The following is a 22,352-nucleotide window of genomic DNA, read 5'->3' as shown; positions in this document are numbered from 1 at the left end:
CAAGAAAATAATCATGAAATAATTATGAAAAGTAATTTGATAATTTCCAAGCTGTATAACAAGGAGTATCTTAAAAGGAAAACACATAAATTCTTTGTAAGACCTCCAAAGTGAAAAATGCTACCATGTAATTTACAAAATTTCCAGTGATATATGCACTCAACCTCACTGCAGATCTATAAAATCTAAGTATCCCATTGTGTTGGACAGCAGAAGGAAACACTGCTTAATCCTACACTGTCCTTTAAACCAAAGGAGGAGGAGAGGGAAGAGGAGAAGAGAGAAGACTGTCATGGAGATAAAGTGACACATGGCTGGGAAAATTGGGCTCCAATATCAACACTGTGAGGAGGGTACAGGGCCAGGCAGTATTTCCTTCTACTGCATGCAGGCTCTCAAGGAGTCAGGACTGACTCCAAGGCACCTAACACCACCACACTGTCTTAACAATATTTGCTATATTGGAGCCCAGTGTTGCAACAGCCACTGCATCAATCGATCTCCTGAGGACTTCGCAAAGGAAATGTCTTTCCTTTCCATGGTCCTTTCAGTCAGCACAGCCTGTTTTCAGATTAAGAGCCTGCCGTCTGAGGACACTGACACCGATGACCATGCAAGAAACAGAGAAAAGTCGCATCCTGAAAATGTCCGAGACCCACAGCAGAAGGTGGCTGTGCTGGACGGGGGCAGGGACTGGGGCAATTTGTTTGCAGACTTGAATTGACTTGCTGAATACAACTTTGTAAAACAGGAAACTTTCACTTCCTGTTAACTACTTTCAGTTCTGGGCCATTAAACTCATTCCACAAAATGGGAGAGAACATGCTTTCTGACTCCAATCATACAATCATACTCTGTCATTGAGTCTATTCCAACTCACAGGGACTTTATATAGGGTTTTCTGGACTGTAGATCTTTATGGACAGGTAATGTAATAGTTCTCCTTAGAAACTGGAGTTTCGATGGCCAGTGCTCTAATCACAGTGCCACCAGGATTTCTGTATCCTCATTGTATTAAAAAACAGAATAAAAACCAACCAGGTGTTGTTTTAGTTTGTGTAGAGGTGATTCTGGCTCAGAGTAAAACTGCTTCTCTTGTGTTAAAAGAGAAGAGCAGGGCTTATTCATTTGATTCAGCAGGGACCCCATATCGACCGATGAAATAAAACTTAAAGTACAAAATGAAACTTTTTTTTTCAGGAACACTTCCTTACTTTACTTTTCCCTCTTTTCTGCTTTTGAAAGGAGTGGTTGGTTTCAAAATATCAAATGACACTCAAAAGCAGATGTAGACAACACCAATCATTGGCATAGCATGGAGAAGGCCACAAGTAAGGACCAGATAGCAGCAGCAGGTGACAAATGGGAAGCGATTGAAGCAGTGGTTATACAGGTTCACACGAAGCTCAAAATATGCGGCAGGTGATGCCCTACTGTTAGTACAGGTTACATCAGTCACTACTTTAGTGGGTACCCTCAGTGTGTTTGTGTTTAGATTCTGTACATCAAAGCAATTTCCTCCAGTGAAGAGCTCATGGCTTACACGAAACACAGGGTTGCTGGAGGGCACTGGACCCGTCCATTAGTTTTTTAAGATGCTGTCATAAATCTGATAGATGTACTGAGAGACTTCAGAAGCTCTGCACTTCAGTAACAATATATAATTGGGTTTCCTGACTGGATAAAAAGTTTGGCCAAAATCCATTTCCCATGAGCTTCAGCGATTGGTACAGTATGTTCTGCTCTTCCATATTTTGCTTGGCAACAATATAAACATTGCTGTTTTGCAATTTTCCGGAAACAGTGTTGGCATTTAAATGACATTTCTTCATCTGAAACTGAAGTTCATTTTCATTAGGAATATCCTTCCATGTTGCAAAGAAGATCTGGCATTCCATTTTGCCATCTTCTACAAAAAGCATATTGAATGGAATGAGGTAGCTGAAGTAGAAAACATCTGTGTTAGTCTGGGTAGACTAGAGAAACAAATCCATGGACACACATATGGGTATAAGAAAGAGATTTATGTATGAGCAATTGGACATTGAGAAAACATCCCAGCCCAGTCAAGATCGAGTCCATAAGTCCAATATTAGCCCATATGTCCAAAACCAATCTATAAAGTCCTCTTCAGACTCACGAAACACATGCAATGGCACCGAATGTAGAAGATCACAGGCGAGTGGGTAGAAAGTCTTTGGATCCAGTGGCATTGGAAACATCTCAGTGCTGGGAGGTCTCTGCATGGCTTCTCCAGCACCTAGGGCTGCATCAGGGTGGGTCCATGTGTTGTGGCAGCTGCTTGTCTCCCAGGGTGTGAGCAGAGTCTCCCACCTCCAAGGAGGAAATAGTGGAATTCCCAGAATCCTTAGGGGAAGGCTATGCCCACACAGAAGCCTCATTGGTTATGACCTGATTGACAGGCTGGACTCCACCCCTACACGCTTAATCCTTAAATTGACTGTTATATAACTACCACGACATCCATATTATTTTTCACAACCACCTGCAGAAGTTCCATCTTCATGACTGGGTCTAAGGTGTTGAGAAGAAGGGAGATGTCAATGCTCTGGTTTGGCATCAGTGGTGTATAGATGGTCAGAGGTGTGCTGGGCATGGCACCAAAGTTATTCTTGTTTAACTGGATGGCAAAGTCTGTCATGTGCTGCAAACCTGTGTGGGTGAAGTTCATTTCCATATAGATGTCGCCTTGATGGTAAGTGAATGTTCCTGAAATCTCCAAGCCTTTAAACTTTGCTGCAGTCACATATTCTCCTGTTTCTGTGGAAAATTCAAAAAGGTCATTCAGCAGTAGTAGGTGGTCAGCAGTAGTAGGTGGAAGAGCAAATTTTGCAGGCACTGAAGATGGGATGCAGGACTGCCCAGCCAGACTATCTAGTTCCCCTGCCAAGAGATCCACTGCTCCCATTTGCATGGAAGACACCTGTGGCTCATTGACTGGGAGACTAAGATCAAGATTCAAAAGATCTCCTTGAGGAATCAAAAGGTTGCCTGAGTAAAGAAGCTGAGGTTGTTCCAAGTTGGTTGCAGTGATCGTGCCAACAGGGTTGTCACCAGAATCAGTGCTTCCATATTGAATGGGTGTTTGTTATGGATCCTAAGACTTCCTTCTACAAACGCATTGGGAAGCTGATGGTACACAGAGGCTACAGAGTCAGTGTGACAGATTAGTTCATCTAACAAGGTTGGCTCAATAAGGTCTGTTTCCTTGGAGATCAGTGGTTTCTCAGACAAGACTACTTCTTTGGCAGTGACGGAATCTGTTGACAGAAGGTACCAGTGAATGTAGCCCCAGTTGCAAAGTTCAGGGTTACCAGAGTCCTCAGTTGCCGAACTTTCTAGAATTCGTTGATTCCCTTTTCATGCACAGAAAACATCGTTCTAATACTAATTTCTCTTTTTACATGTCCAACACACACCAAACATACATCTTACCTAAACAAATCCACAGGTGTAGTGAAGTAAAAATCTATACATCTATGGAATTGTATGTTCTTGTCCCCTGAAAATGTATCACGATGCTTTTCTCACTTTAATAAATGGTCCATGAGATATTAATTTTAAAACTTTACTCTTTCCTGTAATTACAAGGCATTTGAATTACCAATGATATTGGAGGTTTTCAGAATTATAGGGAGAAAAAATCAGAAGCAAAGTTCCAAGTCACATCATATCACTTGGAGACTGGGAGACTGGTGACAAGAAGCAGAAAGTTAGTGGAAGTAGCACTGTGCCATGGATCAGAAATACCCACTGAACTCAGAGACGTGGTGACATGATGATTCGGGGTGGTAGTAACATAATCTGTTGTCAATTTGAGAGAATTAAGAGTGAGGGAGTGGAGTTTAGCCTGTCAAGCATGATGCAGTTTGATGACCACATTTTGGAGGCAGGAAACAGGCCACTCCCAGAGAGACATTCTTGTTGACAAGCCACATGGAGACTGACTGATGGAAGTCAAAGCCTCAGAGGTGAAGGAACCACGTGGAGAACCCTGCCAGCACTGAGATGCCTCCTCCACCACTGGATCCACAAGACTTTCCCCCCACCAGCCTGTGGTCTTCCTACATTCAGCATCATTGCATGTGTTGTGTGAGTCTGAAGAGAAATTTATAGACTGGTACTGGACATATGGGCTAATATCAGACACACGGATTTGGACTGGACTGGGCTGCTTTCTTAATGTAAAATTGCTCTTGTACATAAAGCTCTTTCTGATACACATATAAGTGTCTCTGGATTTGTTTCTCTAGTCCACCTGGACTAACACATTTTGGTACAAAATGAGAAAGAATTAGGAAATTAGCTCTACTACTGTCTGCAACTCAATGGGACAGTTGGAACAAATTAAATCCATGTTGATAGAGGGAAGTGGAAGACTGTCGGCTGTTGATCAACTCTGTAAATGTACCATATTTAATTGAGATTTAGTTTGTTAAAAGGCATTTCCCATTGCCTCATTTGCATGTGAAAGTTGGACACTGAATAAGGAAGACCGAAAGAGAACCACTGCGTTTGAATTGTGGTGCTGGAGAAGGTCATGAAAATACCCTGGCCTAACAGTACAAACCAGTGTGTGTTGGAAGGAGTGAGGCCAGAGTGCTTCTGTGAGGCAAGGATGGCAAGACTTTGTCTTGCACACTCTGGACAGATTGTCAGGAGATAATTCCTGGAGAAGGGCATCGGGCTTGGTAAAGTGCGGGGGCAGCAAAAAAGAGGAAGGCCTCAGAGAGATGTATTGATACGGTGGCTGCAACGATGAGCTTAGACATAGGAACAATTGTGAGGTTGGCGCAGGACAATGTAATGTTTCATTCTGTTGTGCATAGGGTTGCTATGGGCTGGAACCATCTTGATGGCACCTAACAATAAGGATAAACCAGCTCTACAGTAAATTCATTAGTAAATTCTATTGTAAATTGACACCTGTTAATTCTTGAAGATCTGGGCCTGTGAGAAAGTCTGTTCTAGGGGCTCTCCCTTACCCCACCCCTGCCAGTAGCATACTCTGGGGTGCTGTAGGAGTGGGGCCCCACCAGAATCATGCTTCTTGGGGGACCCCTGGCACCCCCCCCCCCACTGGGAGCATGCTTGGGGGCGGCTGTAGAAGTTGGACACCACCAGAAGTATGATTCTGGGGTCTCCCTCTAGCACCTCCTGAAAAAAGCATGCTCAGCAGGGTGGGGTAGGAGTGGAACCCCACCAGAAACAAGCTCTGGGGAGCTCCCCCTGGCACCCCCATCAAAAGCAGTCTGTAGGGAGGTGTAGGAGTGGTATCCTGACAGAAGCATGTTTCTGAAGGGATACCCCCCTTCTCCCCCTCCCATCCCACCCCCACCCCACCAAGCAGGCTCTGGGGGTATGTAGGAGTGGCACCCAGGCAGAAGCGTGCTTCTGAGAGGGGCTCCTCCTGCCCCCAACCCCTACCAGAAGCAGGCTCTGGGGTGGTGGCAGGGGTACACCACCAAAGCATGCTTCTGGGGGGCTCTCCCTGGCAGCCCCTCATGGGAGATGTGTCTCTGGTGGGCCATGTGGGAATGGGAACCCATCAGAAGCCTGCTTTTGTGGAGCTTCCCCTGGCACCTCCCCCAGAAACATAGTTGGGGCAGGTATAAGAGTCGGTCCCAGTCAGAAGCAGGCTCTGAAGAAGGTATAAATGGAACCGCACCAGGAGAATGCTTCTGAGGGCTCTCGTTGCCCCACACACACCAGAAACATCCTCTAGGGGGATTGTAGGAGTGGAATCCTGCCAGAAGCATGTATCTGGGGGGCTCCCCCCAGCACCCACCGCCAGAAGCAGGATCTGGAGAAGGGATGTTGGGGTGGGACCCTGCTAAAAGCCTGCTACTGAGGAGCCCCCCTAGGACCCCTCACCAGAAGCATGTTCTGGGGAGGGGGTGTAGGAGTAGGACCCCATCAGGATGCTTTTGTGGGGCTCCCCCTGAATCTGCCTGCAGAAGCATCCTACAGAGAGGGTTGTAGCAGTGGGACCCCAAGAGAAGCATGCTTCTGGAGAAACCCCCCTTGCATGCTTGGGGGGCTCCTTGAATCTCTCTCTTAAAGTATTCTCCCCCTTGCACTCCACCAGAAGCATTATGTGGGGGGGCTGAAAGAGTGGGGCCCTGCCAGAAGCATGCTTCTGGAGCTCCCCCTGACCCCCCCTACAAGAATTATGCTGTGGGGTGGGGGAGGGGTATAGGAGTGGGATCCCACTAGAACCATTCCTCTAGGGGGCTCACCCTAGCACCCCTCCTCAGCAGCAGCCTCCCTCCGGGGTTGTATAGGATGGGACCTGAGCCTGCTACAGAGGAGCACTCCCTGGAACCTCCCTCCCCTCCAGAAGCAGGCTTTGGGAAGGGGCGTGGGTGTAGGTGTGGGACTTTACCAGAAGCATACTTCTTGGGGATCCCCCTGCACTCCACACCAGAAGTAAACTCTTGGGGGGGGGAGTGGGAACCTGCCAGAAACGTGCTACCTAGCAGGCTCGGTTTGGGTATAGGAGAGGGACTCCACTAGAAGCATGCTCTGGGGGGGGGGTGTAGGTGTGAGACCCCTCCAGAAGCATACTTCTGGTGGGCTCCTCCTGGCACGCCCTGCAAAAAAGTAGGCCCCACTCCCACACTCCAGACGGAGGCATGCTTTTTGCTGGAGCTGGTGGGGAGCAACCCTACAGGAAACAAAGATTTCTCCCGAGTTGCCTCCCCCAAATATATGCCAAACTTAGGTGCTTGCTACGTATGGTAAATGACTACACTTGGAGGCCAAGGAAAGTAGTAGGTCAGGGGTTATTCTCCCTGGGGGTTATCAGCCATCCAGAGCAAGCAGACAACACTGTTTATCCCACAATAAGTAGGGCGGAGAGAAGTTCATCGGTGGGGCTTCAAGCTGAGTGCCCTGTTCCTTGGGAAGGTCTGAGACTAGGACCAGCAATGGCCCTAACAGGGCCTTCCCTGAGCCACGGGGAGGTGAGTGCCCAGAGTAAAGGGCTCAGCACAAGGGCAGACTGGCCAGGATAAGCCGTGGACTCAGCCTGCGGAAGGGACCGGTGGATACCTTCTTAGCTGGAGCTTGGAACACTCACGGCTGGCAAAGTTGAGTTCAATGGCTCCGGTGAGGCACCCTCTCCTGGGGCCACACCCAATTCAGATAACTCTCTCCTGCCCTCTCCTCTTCCATCTCCATGTGGACCACCAAGTGGGGCTGAAGTGAGCATACTACCATGAAATATGTCTGACTCCTTCACTTTACTCTCTCTTCTATCTCTCATGACCTCAATGACTTTACTACAGTAATGTTTACTTATTATCTCTGTACAATTGGGCCTACCAGACCTGCGATGATTCGTTAGGGGCTGGCTATCCTGACACAACTTCGAAGCATGCTTCTGGCAGAGTCCCACTCCTAGACCCACACCCAAACCCACCCCACAGAGGCATGGCTTTCGACAGGATGCCAGGGGGAGTCTCCCAGAAGCATACTGCTGGTGTACACTCCTACACCCCCACACCAGATGCAAACTTCCGGAGTGGGGACTGCCAGGGGGAGCCCCTCAGAAGCATGCTCCTGGTGGGATCCCATTCCTATACCACCACCACCCCAGATGCATGTATCTGGAGGGGTGCTAGCAGGGGAAGCCCCCAGCAGCCTGTTTCTGGCGGGGTCTCACTCTTACACCCACCCCAGAGGCATGCTTCTGGTGGAGGCTGCCAGGGTAGCTCCACATAAGCTTTCTTTTGGCAGGGTCCCAGTCCTATACCCCCTCCTCAAAGGAATGCTTCTGGTGGGGTCCCAACTCCTATATCGCCCCCAGTGGCTTGCTTCGGGATTGTGGGGCCTCCCAGAGGAGCCCTCCACTAGCAATCTTCTGGCAGGGTCCCTCTCTTCCATGTCCCCTAGCCATGCTTTTGGCAGGTGGTTGCCTGGGAGACACCCTCAAAAGCATGCTTCGCACGGTGCCCTACTCCTTCACCCCCGAGAGGCATGATTCTAGTGAAAGCTGCAAATGGGAGGCCCCCAGAGCATGCTCCTTGCGGGTCCCATTCCTACACCAACAGTGGGAGCCATCAGAAATAGACTTCTGGTGGGGTCCCACTCTTGCACTATTCCCCAGAGGTATGCTTCAAGAGGCTTCTGACAGGGTCCCAGTCTACAAAATCCCAGAGGATGCTTTGGCAGGAGGCAGCTAGGAGGAGCTCCCCAGAAACAGGCTCTTGGCAGGATCCCACTCTTATATGCCCCCAGAAGCATGTTTGGGGAGGGACCAGGGGGAGCTTCCCAGAAGCATGCTTCTGGCTGCAGTCTGACACTAGCCCCTCTCCCCTCTAGGCATGCTCTGGCAAGGGTATTCCAGAGGGTGTGTCCAAGAAGCATGATTTTGCATGCTCCCACTCCTACCTACCCCCACCCAGTGGCATGCTTCTGCTATAACCAACCCAAAAAGCAAGCTTCTGTTGGGGGGCTGCCAGTGGGTGTTCCCAAGATGCATGCTTCTAGCCCTCAAGCCCACCCAACTAGACTTCAAGGCTTCCAACTGGCTCTCAGGCCTCAAACTAATCCTCAAAGCCCCAAACTAGCCCTGAAACCCTCAAGCTAGCCCACAAGCCCTTGAGTGGCTGGTAGACCAGAACCACTGGCCTTCCTGGTCATCAGGGTATAGCCATTGCCCCACCAAGTTGCCTTCCTTCGTCATTAGGGAGATGTTTGTAAATCACACACATAGGGTGGCTACAATAAAAAGACAATGGAAGTGTTTGAGAGGAAGTGGAGAAATTGGCACCCTTATTCAGTGCAGATGGAAATACAAGATGCTGCAGCCACTTTGGAAAACAACTTGGCAGTTCCTCAAATAGCTAAGTATACTGCTAACATATAGCCAAGCAAGTCCACTCCAAGGTATACAAAGGGGTTAAAAAAACTCAAAGGAAAAAACCCATTATTCATTATTTTTTAATTCCATTGATTCATTTTTTGAAGTCCCCTCTTATAATCAAAACTAAAACCCTGATAGCAACCCTATATGCAACTGGTGAATGGAAAAACAAACTAGTATATCCATACAATGGAATGTTATTCAGCAATGAAAATGATTTATGCTACAACTTGGATGAACCTTGAAATTATTATCCTCAGTGAGATTAAATCATTAAGTAGAAGATAACAGTCACAAAAGTCACCCCATCTGATTCCATTTAAGTGTAATGCCCAGAATAGGGAATTCTAAAAAGAGAGTAAATGAGGGGCTGGCAGACACTGGGGGAGGGGAGATGAAGCATGATCACTTGCTAATGAATATAGCTTTCCTCTGGATTGATGAAAATGATCTAAATTGATAGTGGTGATGCACAACTTTGTAAATATAGTGAAAACCCATTTAATTGTACAGTGCAGTTAGGTGAGTGTGATGTGTGACATCTTACTAAACTTGTTTTTTTAAAACCGAAGAAAAAGCAGTAAACACAGAAAGTAGGAACAATGTTATTACATTGTGGGGATTGCAATTAATGCCACGAATCACAGAGTTTATGAGCTGTTGAACAAAAAAATCACTTTGCTCTGTAAACTTTCACCCAAATCACAAAAAGCTTTTTAAAAACAAGAAAATTCACACAAAGAATACAAGTGGAATGTGAATAGTTATACTCAACACTCATCTACCTTGATGTAATTTATTGGATAAAATGTAACCTACCTAATAAAAATTCCACGAAAAAGGTAAATTGTTTCTTGTCTAGCCGACAAAAGGCTATTAACTCTGTAAGAGGATGAACTGGTCGGGAACTTGGCTGAAACCTGAGTCTCGGTTATCTGTCAGCAGCTCTGAAACCTAATCCCTAAAAAATAAAAACGAAGTGAGTAAGGGCGAGTAACACTATTTGTGGTTGTCTCAGACACACTTTTGGAACATTCAAATACACAGATCATTTGAGTCCTAACGCGGCAGTACTTTTTAAGTTCTCATCTTCCCACTTAGCCTTCAACGCCAACACTGAAGCCAAGTACTAACTTTTCCCGACCCAACCACAGCCAAAGGGTTAAGAATCCGTCTCCTCCTCCAAGCCAAACGGTACAACCAGGTTGACAACCAACGCAATTAGGAGTTCCGAGTGAGACACACCCCCAACTGTCGCTTATACCTGGTATGCCACACAATGACGCCGGGGCTCCAGAAGAGGTGGGCGGGAATGCGGGAATGCGGGAATGCGGGCCTGGGCCATGGAACAAAGGGTCTGGTAGCGGCCTCGGTGCAGGAAGGAGGTTAAGGAGAGTGAGAGGAGACTGAGCCGGCCAGAGGTGCCCCGGGCGCCCTGTGGGCCGAGAGCCAGGGAAAGGGCCCCCGGGTCGGCGACGCCAGGCGGCGCTCACAAAACACCGTTAGAAGCGGACCAGCTGCGGCTTTCCGAGGTGAAAACCAGAATGGACCGAATCACCTTCGCGGGGCGTGCCTCTCTCGAAACCAGCATCTGGCCGACAGTAGCTCCAACCTCCCCCACGGGAACTCCCGCCCACCGGGAACTCCCGCCCACCGGGAACTCCCGCCCACCGGGAACTCCCGCCCACCGGGAGCTCCCGCCCACCGGGAGCTCCCGCCCACCGGGAGCTCCCGCCCACCGGGAGCTCCCGCCCACCGGGAGCTCCCGCCCATAGGGAGCTTCCGGTTGGTGCGCGGCAGCAAGTGGGCCCCGGAAACCCGGCTCCGGCGTCTGGGGTCCGGGCCGCCCGAGAGTCCGGCCTCGCCGCGGTGCGGGGAAGGCTCCCAGTGGGCGATGCGCTTAACCAGGGAGGAAGACGTAGCGATTCAGGGCCCGACTAGGACTCGACCCAGCTCCGAACCCTTCCCGGACCGACCGTTTGCCTCGGAATCCCGAGCACCTTAAGAAGCCGGACACGTCAGAAAAGCAGTCGTTAGCAAGCCTAGGGTTGTATGGAGATGCCAGCTAATTTGTCTGCCCTCTGTGTGGGAGCATCTGATTGTTCTGACTGTTCACTTGTCACCCCTCGTGTTGCAGTGAATTATATGGAGCACCTCCGCGAACAAATGGCCTGATATTTCTCTTTAGAAAATAATAAAGAACGATGGAAGTAAGGGGTCGGTCTTAATGGGATTTTATTAAGGGGTGTGCGCGATCCCAAATTGGTAACGTTTTTTAATTTCTTTTAATGACCTAATGTTGGGTGATAGCAGCGAAATGAGCATGTCCACACAAATAGCCTGAAAAGGAGAATCGCCTATTGAGTTTTGCTCGACGATAAGTATGTACTGTTAAGGACAGAACAAGGAAATTCCTGCATTTGGTGCCTTTTCCAAATAATTGCTTTCCGAGCAGAAAAGGGGGCTAAAACCACAAGAGCAGGGACTCTGAGGTAAGGGGCTGTACCAACTTGGAGCCTCCGGAGTAGGGGTGGCAAATGACTTAGATACCCTTAGATTCACTAGTATTGTAAAAGGCGCATATCCTCTAGCACCATGGCAGTTCAGAGCCCAACCAATTCAAGACAGGAGAGGGGTATAGCAGTTACATATTCTAGTGTCAACTTGAGACTATTAAGAGTGGAGGGGTGGAGTTTAGCCTGTCAATCGGGTCACAGCTTGATGACCTCATTTGGAGGCACTATGGAGACAAAAAGCTTATCAGATGGTAGATGCACTCTCCCCTTGACATCCCTGATGACAAGCCACATGGAGCTATGCTGATGGATCCACAGCCCTGGAGCTAGAGGAGCCACATGGAGACTCACACCAACACTGAGATGCTTCCACCACCATTGAATCCACAAGACTTTCCACCCACTAGCCTGCGATCTTGCTGCACTCAGCATCATTGCATGTGTTGTGTGAGTTTGAAGAGGAATGTATAGACTGGAATCAGACATATGGACTAATATCAGACTTGTGGACTTGATCTGGACGGGCCTGGAATGTTTTCTTAATATACAATTACTCTTTAATATAAAACTCTCTCTTACACACATATGAGTCTCCCTGGATTTGTTTCTCTCACTAGTCTACCCAGAGTAACACAAGGGACAAGGGATGTCACTCAAACTGGGCGGGGGTAGGAGGCTGGGGGAACATTCCTATTCCCAGAAAAAACCTGACTTTCTCCCCTAAGCATATATTTCACATCAAGATATAAAAGCCCTTGCTTTGTATCATAACTGAGTCTTCTCCATTCTGTGGAGAACACCTATCGTTCCTTCTTTAGAATGTACTTTAACTTGTAAGTAAGTGCTTGATGAGTGAGTTTGTGTGGTATTTGATGCCATGGCCAACTCTGATTCCTCCCAGAAAGGGGAGTGGCAAGCCAGGTAAGTCCATCATGGACAGCATCTTTGGTATCAAATTAGACTGCTCGATAAATCTCCCTCCCTACAATTGTGACATACCACAGTCCTATAGGAGTGAAACTAGGAGGAGTCAAGAATTGAGTCCTCCTGTCTCTGGTCAAGACTGTGAAGAACCATGGGAATAACACAAGATCATGCTGAGGTTGATCTGGGCTGCTATGACTCCCAAAAGACAGCTGGAGACACCTGTTCAAGAAAAAAGAAGCCACTCTCAGAAAGCTAAGCCTTCTAGTGTTTTTGTAGAATAAATGCATTCCTTGGGCAGGGATTGTTTTTGCAGTTCCACTTTGCCTAATCCTGGCTGTGACCAGAATTTCTTCATGATGTTTGCTTCCTGTAAGACAGGGGTTCTTATCACAAGCCTCCTTATAAGTTAAAATGAATATTTATTTGGAGTTGTAACTGGTGGCTGCAACTGGTCTTCCCTGGAGCAGTGAGAGAGAATAATTATCTCCCCCTCACTAGGACTGTGATTTCGGGTCAAAATCTTGGTGACTGAAAGCTATGCCATCAATCCCCCAAGGAGAGGCTCTCAGCCTCTTCCACCTTTATCCCCACTCGCAAGTCTCTGTAATCCCAAGATTCCTAGGGCAGATCTGTGTCTCAGCACCCAGCAGTAGTAGGAATACAGAACCTCCATTTGGACCCCAAGTAATTTTGCTATACAACAAGTCCACAAGTGGTACTGTTCTTAAATGCCCTCAGCTATTCGAGGACTGGGGGGACAGATCACACCACGTGGCAATCATCCACCCAGGGCTCCTCAAACTTTTTTAACGGGGCCAGTTCACTGTCACTCAGACTGTTGGAGGGCTGGACTATAGTTTTAAAAAAAACTATGTACAAATTCCTATGCACACTGCAGGTGTCAGCTGCTAAGCAGGACAGGCAGCGGTGACAAAAAACACCCAGCAGGCCAGATAAATGTCCTCGGTGGGCCGCCTGTGGCCCATGGGCTGTAGTTTGAGGGCCCCGATCCACACTTTACTATTAACAGTTCCCTGAGGAATTCGTTTGGCAATATACCACATCCACAACCCAAACTCCACAGAACTGCACCATTGGACCCTTCTCTTTAATAAATAGCACCATAAGGACGATGAATGTATATTATTACACTGTCACCCCTTGTGCTTTATCCCCTTTACAACACCTCCAGAGCAGTTCCTGAACTCCAACCAGGTGACGTTCTAGTGTGGAATCAAAATGTAACTCAAGTGGATGGGCCAAGCATAGCCAGGCCCCTTGCATACATTTGTGGAAAAATAACATTTGGGACTAAAACCTGCCATCTGGCTGGGCCTTTACATGTAATTGTTATTCTTCCCAGATGTTTGCATATCACTGCTTTGATGGGCATTGAGCAATACACAAAAATTTAAAATCCGGACTTTAGACCCTTATATCCAGTCTATGTGGGCAGACCAGGCCAGTGGGACCCTCACCAATACTTCCAAAGATGTCAAGGCCAAGGAGGGGATAGCAGCAAGCTGGGGACCAATATAGGTAGGGCCTGAGATATACAGGGGTCCAAGTAACCTGCAAAAATGGGCAGGGCAGATTAACTCTGCCATTATAAACACCCCTCCCTACACATGGTTTGCATGTGGATGGATCAGTGCTTCCAGTGGTGGGGATTCACTTGGTTAGCCCAATCTTCAGTCAAGGGAATGTATTCTCTGGGCTGAGGGACTTCCCCCACAAGTTCTGTGTTCGTCTGGGTTGACTAGAGAAACAAATCCAGAGACACTCATATGTATATAGGAAAGAGCTTTATATACAAGAGCAATTGAATATTGAGAAAACAGACCAGCCCAATCAAGATCAAGTTCCTAAGTCTGATATTACCCCATATGTCAATACTAATAGTAGTCCATCAATTCCTCTTTAGATTCCTGAAGCCATGCAATGATGCTGAATGCAGGAAGGTCACAGGCCAGTAGGTGGATAGCTTTGTGGACCCAGTGATGGTGGAAGCATCCGCGCTGGCAGGGGGCTCCATGTGGCTGCTCCAGCTCAAGGTGCTAGCATAGTTCCATGTGTCTTGCCAGCTGCAATGCCTCCCAGGGAGTGAACAGAGAAAGTGTGTGTCTCCTCCTACAAGGAGGAGTAGCAGAGCTCCCAGAATCCTCAGGAGAAGGCCATGCCCACACAGAGCCTCATTGGCTATGACCTGATTGACAGGCTATACTCCACCCCTTCACTCTTAATCCTTTCAAATTGACAAACACTCATATAACTACCACAGGTTCTATTCATATATCCCAAGATTCCAGTCCTTTCTACCTCCACTCATTCCTCTGTTTCATCCCATGCTACATCCCCGAGAAACTACCTTACCTTACCTCCAAGGAGAGGACGAGGAATAGCTATGGAAGGAGTCACAACTGTAATTTCAGCCCCGGGCTTAGCTGGAAGAGTGGCCTACAAGGCAAACATTATCCAAACCACCTCCTGCATGTGGACAAGACCTGCGAGCCGTCAAATGTCCGTGGACTCTTGGGCTCATCAGACACTAGACTGACAAACCCCCCCGAGGCTGCCTATTAACCACGGTGGAGTCTGTGCTCTTGCCAATGCCGCAGGTTGCTTTCACAGAGGTCAGCCGGTAGTGTTGAGAGCAAGCAACCTATTTCACCAGGCCAAGTGGTGGAGAGAAAACCAGACAGAGTTCACTGAAGCTATCTGGAGAAATAGAAAGAGCTTTCTTCCATCTGTAATGTGGTTCCTCTTCTGGGATGTCTTGATATGATCATATTTTGTTTACAGTTTGGACCATATACCATCTGTTAATTTATTAAAGGAATGTGTTTCCTCTTGCTTTCAAGCCATCTATACCCAGGTTCTTTGAGACCCAGATGGACACGCCCTCACAGGGATTGAGTGACTCATTCAAGAGAAATGGATCCATTGTCCAAAAGGACATTTAAAGATGGGTCCTGAAGTATAATGCTGTCTGTGATATTCCTGATTCCAGCAGTATCACCAGAGTAAACAGGTTTCAGTGGAGCTTCCAGGCTAAGAAGCCTACGAAGAAGGAATCAGCTGTCCACTTCAGAGGAATCGGTCACTGCACACCTGTGAACAGCATTGAAAAATTGTCAGACACCCAAGGCCAAATGGATAGAAGCAAAACTTTGTCAGAAACAGTGCTGGAGGACAGAACTTAGGTCAGAAAGCCCTCAGAATATGACCGTCGATGAGCTGCCTGCTCAAAGGAGGGTCAACCAGAATGACATGAATGGAGTAAAGTCTGTGAGAATAAAACCACTGGGGCCTTCGTTTATTGATGGGGCACAACTCAAAATGAGAAGAAACAGCTGTAAAAATCTAATAATTGGAACTTGGAATATAAGCAATCTGAATCTAGGAAAATTGGAAGTCATCAAAGTGAAATGGAACATGAATATGGATTTCCTAGGTGTTAGGGAGCTGCCATGGACTGGTATTGGCCATTTTTAATCAGAAAATCATATGGTTTACTACGCCGGGAATGACATGGTCAAGAGGAATGGTGTTGGGTCCATCACCAAAAAGGGCATTTCAAGATCTATCTTGAAGTACAATGCTGTCTGTGATAGGATTACATCTGTCCCCACTTCAAGGAAATCCAATCAATATGACTATTATTCAAATGTATGCACCAACCAGCAAAGCTAGTGATGAAAAAAATTGAAGAATTCTGCCATAGTTTTAGTCTGAAATTGATCAAACATGCAATCAAGATGTATTGATAATTACTGGCAATTGGAATGCAAACGTTGGAAACACAGGAAGGAACAGCAGTTGTAAAATAAGGTCTTGGCGATAGAAATAAAGCTGGAGATCTCATGACAGACATTGCAAGACCAGTGACTTATTCGTCACAAATCCCTTTTTCAACAACTATCTACATGGACTTCTTCATATAGAATACACAGAAATCAAATTAACTATATCTGTGACAGGATGTGATGGAGAAGCTCTGTATGAGCAGGTAAAACCAGGCCAAGGGATGACTGTGTGTGGTAGTTACATAATCTTGTGTCAACTTGAGGATATTAAGAGTGAAGGGGTGTAGTCTAGCCTGTCAATTAGCCTGATGATGCTTCCTTGTGGGTGTGGCCTTCTTATGAGGATTCTGGGAACTTCCTCTCTTTCTCCTGGGAGGCCGGCCACATTCTCTCTCTGCTTCACCTTCCTGTTGAAGAGCCAGCACTGAGACACTTTCACTGTCATTGGACCCACAAGACTTTTCACCCACCGGCCTATGATCTTCCTGCATTTGGCATCATTTCATCATGTACTGTGTGAGTCTGAAGAGGAATATATGGACTAGTATCAGACATATGGGCTAATATCAGACTTATGAACTTGATCAGGACTGGGCTGGGATGTTTTCTCAATATCCAATTGCTTTTTCCTATAAAACTCTCTTTTATACACATATGAGTACATCTGGATTTATTTCTCTAGTCAATCCGGTCTAACACATTGTGGAACACACCATCCATTGCTTATATGGGAAGTTCAGGATAAAACTAAAGACTGGAGCAAGTCCACCAGAGTCTAAATAAGATCTTGAGTCTATCTCATCTGAATTTTGAGAACATCTAAAAAACATTGACCACTAATGACAGAAGATCTGATGAGCTGTGGAAGCAAAACAAGAATATTTAGTGACCATTAAAAAGACAGGAAAGAGATAAAAGCTCAAACTGATGTCAGACAAAACTCTGAAACTTGAATTTAACGGTAGAGTAGCTCAATCAAATGGAAGAAACCGTGAAGTAAAGAGCTGGATGGGAAATTTCAAAGGGCAGCTTGAGAAGACAGTCAAATATTATCATGAAATGGACAAACCAAAAAGGAAGAACACGTGCATATCTTAAACTAAAAGAACTCAAGGGAGAAAAAAAAATCAAGTCTTGAGTTGCAATACTGAAAGATTCCATGGTAAAAGATGAGGCAGGAAGCATCAAAATAAGATGGAAAGCATATTCAAAATCATTGTACCAAAAAGAACTAGTTAACAATCCACCATTTCAAGAGCAAGAACCAATGGGGCTGAAGGAAGAAGTTCAAGCTGCACTGAAAGCATTAACCGAAAATAAGGCTCCAAAAATGGATGGAACGCTCGTTGAAATGTTTCAACAAGCTGACAAAACACGGAAAACACTTACTGGTCTATGCCAGGAAATTTGGATGACAGCTACTTGGTCAACTCATTGGAAGAGGTACGTATTCGCACTCATTCCAATGGAAGGTGACTGAACAGAATGCTCACATTATAGAACAATATTACTGATATCACATGTAAGTAAAATTATTTTGAAGATCATTCAACAATTGTTGCAGCAGTCCATTGATAAGGAGCTACTAGTTCAGGCTGGATTCAGAAGAGATCTTGAAACAAGGGGTATATCATTGGGACATATCAGGGGATATGGCAAATGGATCTTGGCTGAAAGCAGAGAAAACCGAAAAGATGTTTACTTGTGTTTTATTGACTGTGCCAAGGCATTCAACTGTGTGGATCATAACAAACTATGGATAGTCTTGAAATAAATGGGAATTCCAGAACATTTCATTTTGCTTATGGAAAATTTATACATGGATTGAGAGGCAGTTGTGTGACTAGAACAAGGGAATACTGTATGGTTTAAAATCGGGAAAGGTGTGCTTCAGGGTTGTATCCTCTCTCCATGCTGATTCAATCTGTATGCTGAGCAAATAATCAGAGAAGGTGGATCATGAAGAAGGATGTGGCATTAGGATTAGGAAAGGCTCACTAACAACCTGAGATATGCAGATGGCACACACTGGCTTGCTGAAATGAGGAGGACTGGAAGCACTTGCTGGTGAAGATCAAAGGCTACAGTTCTCAGTGTGGATTACAACTCAATGTAAAGAAAACCAAAATCTCCACAACTGGACCTGTAGGTAACAGCGTGACAAATGAAGGAAAAATGTCAGTTATCGGGGATTTTGTCTTGCTTGGACACACAATCAATACATATGGAAGCAGCAGTCAAGAGATCCAACGACACATTGCATTAGGTAAATTGGCTGCACAAGACCTCTTTCAAGTATTGAAAAGCAAGGATGTTACTTTTTTAAAATTTTTAATTTAAGGATGTTACTTTGAGGACTAAAGTGTTCCTTATCCAAGCCAGGGTGTTTTCAATTGCCTCATACACACTTAATGCAAGTTGTACATTGAATAAGGAAGACCAAAGAAGAATTGATGCATTTGATTTATGGTGCTGGTGAAGAATATTGAAGGTACCATGGACTAGCAGGTGCATAAGCAAATGTGGTGAAGGAAGCTGATGGTGCCCAGCTATCAAAAGATATAGCATCTGGGGTCTTAAAGGCTTGAAGGTAAACAAGCGACCATCTAGCTCAGGTATGGATCAGATATCAGGCATCAAAGAACAAAACATCATATCATTGTGAATGAGGCAGAGTGCAGATTGGGACCCAAGACCCATCTGTAGGCAACTGGACATCCCCTTACAGAAGGGTCTCAGGGAGGAAATGAGCTAGTCAGGGTGCAGTGTAGCAATGATGAAACATACATCTTTCCTCTAGTTCTTTAATGATTACACACACACACACACACACACACTATCATGATCCCAATTCTACCTTACAAATCCAGCTATTCACTGGTACAGATAAGAACTGGAAACACATGGAATGCAGAACAGATAATCCCTTCAGGACCAGTGGTGAAAGTGGCGATACCAGGAAGGTGGAGGGAGGATGGGGTGGAAAGGGAGAACTGATTACAAGGATCTACATATAACTTCCTCCCTGGGGGATGGACAACAGAAAAGTGGGTGAAGGGAGATGTCAGAGGATGTAAGACATGACAAAATAATAATAATTTACAAGTTATCAAGGGTTCATGAGGGAGGAGGGAGTGGGAAGGGAGTGGGGAGGAAGGAGCTGATACCAAGGGCTCAAGTAGAAAACAAATGTTTTTAGAATAAGGATGGCTAGAGATGTATAAATGTGCTTGACACAATGGATGGATGGATGGATGGATTGTGATGAGTTGTACAAGCCCCCGATAAAATGATTTTTAATTAATTTAAAAAATTAAAACAAAATAAAACGTACCACAGACTGCCAAAAGAACCAACAAATGTGTCTTGGATGAAGTCAGAATCCTCCTTAGAGGCAAGGATGGTGAGACTTAGGTTCATATACTCTGGACATGTCAGGGGAGGGCAGTCTCTGGAGAAGGGCATCATGCTTGGTAAAGCCAAGGGACAGCAAAAAGGAGGAAGGCTCTGGCCAAGATGGGCTGACCCAGTGGCTGCAACAATGGTCTCAGAGAACAGTTGTGAGGCTGGCCCAGGACTGAGCAGTGTGTCCCGTTGTTGTTCATAGAGCCGCTGTGGGTTGGAACGCACTGGACGCTGCGGCAGAGGCTAGGACAGGATAAGTGGCCAAAGGCTCTAGACACGTGAAGCTGAGAGGCTCTGACGTGGCATTAAGACATGTCTGCTACAAAGGCATAGGATAGATTTTCTTTCAAAACGAGGCTTACTCCCTTTGCATTTATTGATGCAATATGATGGGTGGGTGTAGTCCTCACTCTGGCATCTTGTTTTATGTTATGCTTTCTCTATTGAGTGCCTCCTTTGTTTTGTGGCTCCCTGCTCTCTGGTGCGTGTGTATGTAAGCATGTATCTATATTTTCCTTCCGGCTATTTCCCCACAAGTGAGCATGCGATTTCTCCTGGAACCACCAGGCTTTGTCAGGACAAGATGTGTCAGATATGGTAAGATGTGATCTCATGCATAAAGCCTACGACTCCACACACCAATGCACTCCCTCTTTGTTTCACTGCTACGCACACGTGCACAGCTTTAGTGAGACAATTCCTGAGAGAGCTTCGATTTGATCAGGGTCATTGAGAGCCAAAAGCTGCATGAAGAATTTCTCATGTCTGAGGCCAGGAGGAGTGTTCTGCATACCAGCTCCATGGCCCCCGTGGTCTCAAGCCTGGCTCCTTTCCACTGCCCACATAGCCCAGTGTAAGGGAGGCACTCGCTCTAGGGCATATTTCCAGCTCTAGCTTCACTCCTTTGGGGCACAGCATCAGATGAGTCAGCACAGAGTGTGGCCAAGTATTCCTGGAATTCTTACCACCGTAGCACAGCTGGCAACAAGCTAACCATGTATGGACATGACACAAAAATGCCCTTATATCCCACTAACCCAAATGAAACCTTCTTGTGTCAGCTGCTGCCGGGTTGGTTTTGATGTGTGTCAGAGAAGAACTAAGCTCCATAGGGGGAATAGATGGCCAGGCCTTTCTTCTGAGGGGCTCTAGATGGAGTGAAACCTCCAACCTTTGGCAGTAAAGACCATTAATCATTTGCACCACCCAGGGACTGCATATGACATGTTCCTCTTCTTAATGTCCCTTCACCCAAATCTCACTCTAATGTCACTTGATGTGTTACACAGGGTTCTCTAGAGAAACAAAACCAGATTGCTAGTAATTTTATATATATTTATAAAGATAGATAGATAACACAAGAAATGAACAGTGAAATTATAAAGCAGTACAAATGGCTCAGTGCAACTCACTCCCGTGAGAGAGTTGTGAGACACTGGCAGTCCTTCAAGTCTTGAGGGCCACCAGTTCGTCCTCTGTAGCGAGAGCTGGGCTATATATCCCCAGGCAACAAACAGCAAGGCAGGTCCCCAACTGTCACTAACCGTCAGTCCTCAGCTCCAGAGATGTGCATTCCAATCATGTGGTCTTAAAGGGACCTCAATTTAAAGCGACACAGTCCACCGGCTAATCATCCCACAGGTAGTGTAGCCTGTAAATTGAGACACAGAACAAGCACAGCTGGTCAGATGATCAAAGAGCAAGAGACAATAAAAGCGAGACTCACCAAGCCATTTATCTCTCTGCCCTTCAATTAATCTCACTTGTGTTTATCGGCCAGGCTGGCACAATAAACTAACTATCTCGCTTGACATGAAGCAAAGGAGACCTCTTGGCAAAGAAAAGAGAGTGGTCTCAACTTCAGCAAAACTACTTACCATTGAAAATGTCACAAAGCATACATACTCGTGGGAACACACTGTCAGTTCCCCCATGGCACAGAGGGGTCCAAAGCTTACGTTTTTGTAGCCGAAATTCCATTTGTGCCAACAATAATTTCAAAAACAAAAATAAGTTGCTGTTGTTTTATTATTGGGGGCTCATGCAATGCTTATAACAATCCATACATCCATCCTTTGTGTCAAGCACATTTGTATACCTGTTGCCATCTTCATTCTCAAAACATTTGCTTTCTTAAAAATAAGTCTCAAGGGAAATGTGATGACTCCATATTCAGAACAAGAGGACTCCGTTGTTGAATATGAATGCCGAATGCTACTCTCAGGACATACCTGCATGCTGTGTTTCCAGACAGATGTTACACCTCAGGGCGTTTGGCTTAAAGTTAAATTGTGCCATTGAGCCGATTCCAGTGTAGAGTGGCCCTACAGGACAGAGTGGAACTGCCCCCAGAGGGTTTCCAAGGCTGCCACTTACCAGGAACAGATTGTCCCATCTTCCCTCACAGAGCAGCTGGGGGGTTTGAACCACTGACCTTTCAGTTAGTCATCAAGCGCTTAGTCATGGCTCTGCCAGGTGTCCTACGAGAACATAAACTGCAAAGTTAAATGCAAAAAAAATCTAACAAAGTTCTATTTTAAATGCTTCCTGGTTCATTTAGATTTCTCTGCCTTGGTGGTGCCTGGTCCACCTAGTGAGCTGACGCAGCAAAGTTGCAGAACCTGCGACCCAGAGGAGATTGGTCTTCCCAAGTGTAGTGCTTTCCAGCATTGGTGGCGAGTTGGTCTGCAAACAAGGTCACCCCTTCAAATCCACCCAGCTCTCTGCAGGAGTGAGATGAGGCTTTCTACTCCTGTAAAGTTACCTTCTCAGAAGCGCATCCTTTGCTATGGAGTCACCGTGGGTCAG

At 46.3% G+C, this 22,352-nt stretch overlaps 1 protein-coding gene across 1 annotated transcript; it reads right to left on the bottom strand.

Annotated features, from left to right (window-relative positions):
- Window positions 1–427: 427 nt before the first annotated feature.
- On the bottom strand, window positions 428–21,781 carry LOC142457202 (AP-2 complex subunit beta-like). Its single transcript, XM_075558550.1, is given in 5 exon segments — window positions 428–3,102; window positions 3,105–3,377; window positions 10,169–10,325; window positions 10,613–10,789; window positions 21,776–21,781. Coding segments are annotated over 5 exon segments (1,251 nt in total). The 3' UTR covers window positions 428–2,464.
- Window positions 21,782–22,352: the final 571 nt, after the last annotated feature.

This window comes from Tenrec ecaudatus, chromosome 9, assembly GCF_050624435.1.
Source record: "Tenrec ecaudatus isolate mTenEca1 chromosome 9, mTenEca1.hap1, whole genome shotgun sequence".
Lineage (NCBI taxonomy): Eukaryota > Metazoa > Chordata > Mammalia > Afrosoricida > Tenrecidae > Tenrec > Tenrec ecaudatus.
The sequence above is the reverse complement of the archived record's forward strand: the minus strand, read 5'-3'. Positions and strand labels throughout refer to the sequence as shown.